The 6,768-nt window shown below is 41.1% G+C and overlaps 1 protein-coding gene across 1 annotated transcript; it reads left to right on the forward strand.

The window, feature by feature from the left end:
- The first annotated feature begins 2,582 nt into the window (after positions 1-2,582).
- On the forward strand, positions 2,583-5,836 carry LOC138784865 (uncharacterized). The gene is made up of 3 exons (XM_069960563.1): positions 2,583-2,798; positions 2,910-2,954; positions 5,471-5,836. The coding sequence occupies exons 1-3, from the start codon at positions 2,637-2,639 to the stop codon at positions 5,699-5,701; spliced, it is 438 nt and encodes a 145-aa protein (XP_069816664.1). The 5' UTR covers positions 2,583-2,636; the 3' UTR covers positions 5,702-5,836.
- The last annotated feature ends 932 nt before the right edge of the window (positions 5,837-6,768 follow it).

Consider the following 6,768-nt stretch of genomic DNA (forward strand, 5'->3'; position numbering starts at 1 on the left):
AAGTTGGTTTGTTGGCTGGTTGGTTGACTAATTGGCTGGCTGGCTGGATGGTTGGTTGACTGTTTGGTTGGTTGCCTGGCTGGTTGGTTGGTTGGTTGACTGTTTGGTTGGTTGGCTGGCTGGTTGGTTGGATGGTTGGTTGACTGTTTGGTTGGTTGGTTGGCTGGCTGGTTGGTTGACTGTTTGTTTGGTTGGCTGGCTGGTTGGTTGACTGTTTGTTTGTTTGTTTGTTTGTTTGGTTGGTTGGTTGGCTGGCTTGTTGGATGGTTGGTTGACTGTTTGTTTGGTTGGCTGGCTGGTTGACTGTTTGCTTGTTTGGTTGGTTGGTTGACTGGTTGTTTGATTGTTTGGTTGGCTGGATGGTTGGTTGACAGGCTGGCTGGCTGGTTGATTTACTGGCTGGCCAATTGTTTGGTTTACTGGCCGCCAGGCTGGTCAATTGGTCATATTACTATCTTAAATACAATCACATTAACAACTTTTCTTAAGGATTTATCTTTTCGTCTAAACGCCTATGGTTTAAAAGAAAGAACTGTCCCTTGATGTTCACTAAGCAACCACCTAAGTGATTTATCTGTACATGTAAAAGGACCCTTAGTTAGTCGGTCGGTTGTTTGTTTGTCTGTCTTCTCTTTATGTTGTTTAGAGTCTACAGGTCTTTGTTGTAGTTGAAACACATTGACTGAATGCTCATCATCTATGGGATTATTTACCATTCCATTTATAGCCCTTGGAGTTGTACATTGTTATTTGTAGACCCCCATTAACATCCCGCTATGTTATGTCCTCTATATTCCTGTGGTCTTGGATTCTGTACCTTACACAAGGACTCTCATTATCTGTGCCAGGCTTCATTCTTGGGACATTATATTGGTTATGTTCCGTGTGCTCACCTGCATTCTTCCATCACATATATAACACTCCTTGTATCCTTGTATCTTTCTATAGTTTTCTTTGTTCCTTGTTTGGGTGATTGTCCTCTCGTTATCTTTTTATTTTTCTATTGTCTTCCTTTGTACATTCTGCTCATATGTAAAGTCTTTTCATTGTTATTTCCCATGAATATGGTCAGAATAAGGCAAATTGTAAGCATTTTAGCAAATATTAAAATAAAACAAAAACCTCTGTATATACAAGAAGTGTTGCCACATTCGTAGTGACCCACCAAAAAGTTACCATTTTAGTTTTATTGTAAAGTGCACTGCATTTTGCACATCATACATTGTATAGAAACATGAAGGTGTCACTACAAATAAAAATTGGTTCTGCAAAAAAACAACCGTGAGAATTACGGCTTTTTGAAGACGAGGAAGAGAAAAGAAAAGCCAATGAGAGTAAATTGGCTGCAGAGTTAAAGGATTAATACAGACGTCTTGTGTATTGTGCGCACACTGAATTATCTTCCCCACAATCGGGAGCCCTCCATCACAGCTTTATTTGCTTACTGACCACATTGTTATTGTTGGTTTAGCAGCTATTATATCTCAGGATTGTCCGTCACACTTCCTTAACTGTGCGCCCATGTTTATCTATAACTGTAGCAACGTATGGGATTCCCGTTATATCAAAACTCTTGATCCAGTAACCCCGGATACCACACGGCGTCTACTATTAACCCATTATTGATAGATAATCAACAGCTTACCTTCCACAATGCCCACCATGCGTGGTGTATGGCTATGATAAGCTTTACTGACCTTTTTGTTGTCTTCTTCATTTCTTCATAGTCCATCATTAGTTTCTCCCAAGGGGAGAGCCCTGGCTGGAAGAGTGTCTCCTTTGTTAGGGTCTGTAATATTGATACTGCCCAGTAATATGGTAGCAGGATTCACAGTTCAGTGATCAGGAGCTGAGGCTGCAGTACCCGGCACTACCACTAGGCGGAGTACAGAGCCAACAGCCTGCATCCCCATTTTGTGTTGTGCAGGTACCGACCAGTCCATTGCTGACCCATCCTCTCCATCCCGGCAATATTCTTTTCCATAACATGGTGACGTTTGGAAGTGCATGTGACCTTTACATTACCCAGCCTCAGTGGATGAAGGAAAGGATTACTTTGTGGAGAAAGCATTAATCTGAGATATATATTGATAATGAGTTGTCATTTAATTTCAATAGCAACTAATCACAGCTAAAATGAAAGCTGAGCTGTGATTGGTCGTTATGGGCAACACAGAGACTTTGACTTTAGGACAGCATCACAAGTCTCGCCCAAACGGTTCCCATATCTGGTTGCCTATATGGAACGCATTGTGATAATGGCTGGTAGCAGAGAACAATTGCAAGAGAGTGGTGTATAGGTCCGGCAAGGTCAGGATCCTTATTGGAACCTTCCCAGACCCCCAACGTACCAATGTGTCGATTTTAGGTCAAACACTTCTGGCATTTGGTTGCCTATGGAGGACAGGCAGTGATAGAAGCTGATAACCTTCTTGGGTACCCAATGTACTTGTACAGATTTGGGACAAAGGAGGAAAATACTGTATCAGATACAGCTCATGACTCCATTGTTCCTCATTATTTGCATGAAGATTACGGTAAGAATTTCCCCATCAACCAGGAAAACTGAGACATAGAGACAGAATAAAAGCCAGGAGCAGAGCGAGGAGCCGACAGATCCCATACGAGAGGCCAAGATGCTGGGCTGGAGGCTGTCTCTGCTGTTCCTCGCTGCTCTCACATTACACCGCTGTCTCGCTGACACTTCACAGACTGGTGACCAAAGTGACGATGGAGCCGCCATAGACGACACATCCGTAAATGACGTTCTGAACCAGCAACCCTCTGATCCCCTGGAGGTAAAGCACTAAGCCTGGGGACTACCCACAATTCAATAAAAAGGTATTATTCCATGTATAAAGTCACATTCATCTGATCAGGATAAATTCATTGTATTTTACTATTAACAGGAGGATGAGAATTCACCAACAGAGATAATAGAAAATCCTGATGAGGTGAGTAGTAATAATAGTGCAATAGATGGAGATCACAGGGATGGTGGAAAGTATATACTGTATATTGGATGTAACTCTAACTCCTAGAAATTTCCTGAATTAATTCTTATTGTGAAAAGTGATACTGCAACCCTCCCTTCAGCTCCCCATATACAACAAGGATAAAATAGAAATACTGCTCCTATATACAAGAATATATATACTATAATGCTGCTCGCTGTATACAACTACTATAATACTGCCTCCAATTTACAAGAATATAACTACTGTAATACTGCCCCTATATACAGGAATATAACTACTATAATACTGCTCCTATATACAAGAATATAACTGCTATAATACTGCTCCTATATACAAGAATATAACTACTATAATACTGCCCCTATATACAAGAATATAACTACTATAATACTGCCCCCTATATACAAGAATATAACTACTGTAATACTGCCCCTATATACAGGAATATAACTACTATAATACTGCTCTTATATACAAGAATATAACTACTATAATACTGCCCCCTTTATACAAGAATATAACTGCTATAATACTGCTCCTATATACAAGAATATAACTACTATAATACTGCCCCCTATATACAAGAATATAACTACTGTAATACTGCCCCTATATACAGGAATATAACTACTATAATACTGCTCTTATATACAAGAATATAACTACTATAATACTGCCCCCTATATACAAGAATATAACTACTATAATACTGCCCCTATATACAGGAATATAACTACTATAATACTGCTCCTATACACAAGAATATAACTACTATCATACTGCCCCTTATATACAAGAATGTAACTACTATAATACTGCTCCTATATACTAGAATATAACTACTATAATACTGCCCCTATATACAGGAATATAACCATTCTCTCCAGTTCGTGTTTTGCAATTCTCCCTCTCTGAACAGCTAGCACTCCTTTATAAGACCCACATGACCAAAATTAGCAGGAGATGCCTTTGCTCACATGTCTGGACCCTATGTCTTCCCCATTCTGTGAGAGCAGCAATGGTAAGTGTATTACCATATCCATACTTTTGGGGGCAGCCTTCCCCGCCGGTGGTGCTGGCTGGGTTTTGGTGGGGCTTTTTGGGTCTGGTCCTGTGACATTGGGGTTGCAGGGCCGTTCCATGGCCTCCCTTCCCTGCACGTGCACGCTTTGCGGGGTTGGCGGTCGCTGACCGACACGGTGTGGAGTTAGCGTAGGGACCCGTGTGGACCAGAGGACCTGCGCGGTGGTACACGGGGCAATATGGCTTGATCAATTCATATACAGACACTCTGGTGTTGATTTTTAATATAGGCCTAGCGGCATTAGTATCAGCCATAGATGGGATGTGCAGCGGTTCCATTCTCTCCAGTTCATAACTACTATAATACTGCTCCTATATACAGGAATATAACTACTATAATACTGCCACTATATACAGGAATATAACTACTATAATACTGCTCCTATACACAAGAATATAACTACTATAATACTGCTCCTATATACAGGAATATAACTACTATAATACTGCCCCTATACAGGAATATAACTACTATAATACGGCTCCTATATACAATATACAAGAATATAACTACTATAATACTGCTCCTATATACAAGAATATAACTACTATAATACTGCTCCTATATACAAGAATATAACAACTATAATACTGTTCCTATATACAATAATATAACTACTATAATACTGATCCTATATACAATAATATAACTACTATTATACTGCCTCCTATTTCCAAGTAAATTATTAGAATTCTACAGCAACCAACCACTATGTAATACACTTAACATTCACAGAGAAGAGTATAAAGCATGAAAGAAAGCATAAAATATATCTTTTAATAAATCAAGGATAAAATCCTAAATGACATAGATATAGCCCAAACAATAATAATAGTAAACAGTGTAAATATTACGGGGGGAAAAAAAAACCTTACCCATTATAGGTTTAAGATGAGAAGATGTCGTCTGGGTTGGATGTGGAACCTGCTTGTCCTCATATGGGTACGTCACTTTCTCAGGGTATGGGTCCACTGTTGCCACTTGGAGTCCTCTGGTGATATAATGATATAAAGGTGCACGGGGCAGCCGCTTCTTGACACTGCCCTAGCTCCCGCCCTTCTAGCTCCCGCCATAACTAGGTTCCTTAGTTACCTCTACAAGACATTGGCTGCATCCCTATGTAATGTACTTACAACATAATAACAAAAATCCAATACAAATCCGGTAGACTCAATCTGAGTCCAGTACATTATAATACTGTCTTCATTGATTTAATGAAAAACATAAAATACAATTTTTCAACTCTACAGATTAAACTTTATTCATAAAGAGGTGCTGACAGTTCTTGCTTTGGAATAAATCTGTAGATTCCTTACAATGCTTGAGGGGTCGTTGGTCCAAATTTCGTGCCCTGGAACGCAAAAGATTCTAGTTTCCTCCCTGACTGAACATATTTTGCTCCTTTCAGGAAGCCATTCCCGAGGAGATACCAGAAATCCAGGAAGGTGACCTGCCGGGACCAGCCAGACGTCGCAGATCCCCTAGGTTTAGACCACCTAGACTGCCTAGACCCGATAGACGACCTCGGCCTCCTATCCGTCCACCAAAAATACCAATTCCAAAAATACCCATACCAAAGATACCAAAAATACCCATACCAAAGATACCAAAAATACCCAAAATCCCTATAATAGGCTAGTGTGACAGACTGTGTGCTCTGGAACTGCTGGGCACTGGTGGAGTCACATCACAGCATCTCACTTTGCTACAGTCCTAAAATATCATTGCAAAAAAGTTACCTGCGAATAACATAAAAGCTTCTGATTGAATCATACACTGTGTATAGCGTCATCTCTGTGAGGAAGGAGGATGATTGGTGATGAGGATGGAAGGTGATTTATGATGATGAATGATGACTAGGTACATACATATCATTGATGGCTCTTAGATATCAATGTATTTATACACAACCACAGGGCCGTTTCTAGGTAGTTTTGACTACAGGGCGAGTCTTACAACCCCACCCACCCCAATCCCCTCTTAAGTGATGTCGGGGAGGGGCGTTGTTGCTGTTGCAGTGTGTGTATTATGACATAGAGCAGTGTTATTCAACAATTTTCAACTTGAGGCAGAAAAAATCATCCAGTGACTCACAGGTGACGTCTTCTTTAGTCTGAGGCGTCACTTTCCTTTTCCTCTCCATCTGGCCCGGACCACCATGATGATTTGTTGCAGCTACAATTCATCTCTTTCGAACCTGCCAGACAAACATCTTAGGCTCCGCACTTTAACAACATCAACTTCCACTTTTTTATGATGTTTGTGCTCTGCCCCATAGTAACCCCCCCCCCCCCCCCCCCGTGCTGTCTCTATAGTAATAACCTTCCCTGTGGTCTGCCCCATAGTAATAATCCCCCTGTGCTTCACCCCCATAGTAATAATCCCTCCTTTGCTGTCCCCATAGTAATAATCCCCTTGTGTTTTGGACAATAGTAATAATCCCCCATGTTCTGTCCCATAGTAAAAGTCCCCCCCTTCCATGTTCTGCCCCTGAGTACTAATCCCCCTATGTTCTGCCTCATAGTACTAATCCCCTCTACCATGTTCTGCCTCATAGTATTAATCCCCCCTTCCATGTTCTGCCCCTGAGTACTAATCCCCCCTCCCATGTTCTGCCCCTGAGTACTAATCCCCCCTCCCATATTCTTCCCCATCCTATTAATCCCCCCTCCCATGTTCTGCCTCATGGTACTTATCCCCCCTACC

Source organism: Dendropsophus ebraccatus, chromosome 2 (genome assembly GCF_027789765.1).
Source record: "Dendropsophus ebraccatus isolate aDenEbr1 chromosome 2, aDenEbr1.pat, whole genome shotgun sequence".
Classification (NCBI taxonomy): domain Eukaryota; kingdom Metazoa; phylum Chordata; class Amphibia; order Anura; family Hylidae; genus Dendropsophus; species Dendropsophus ebraccatus.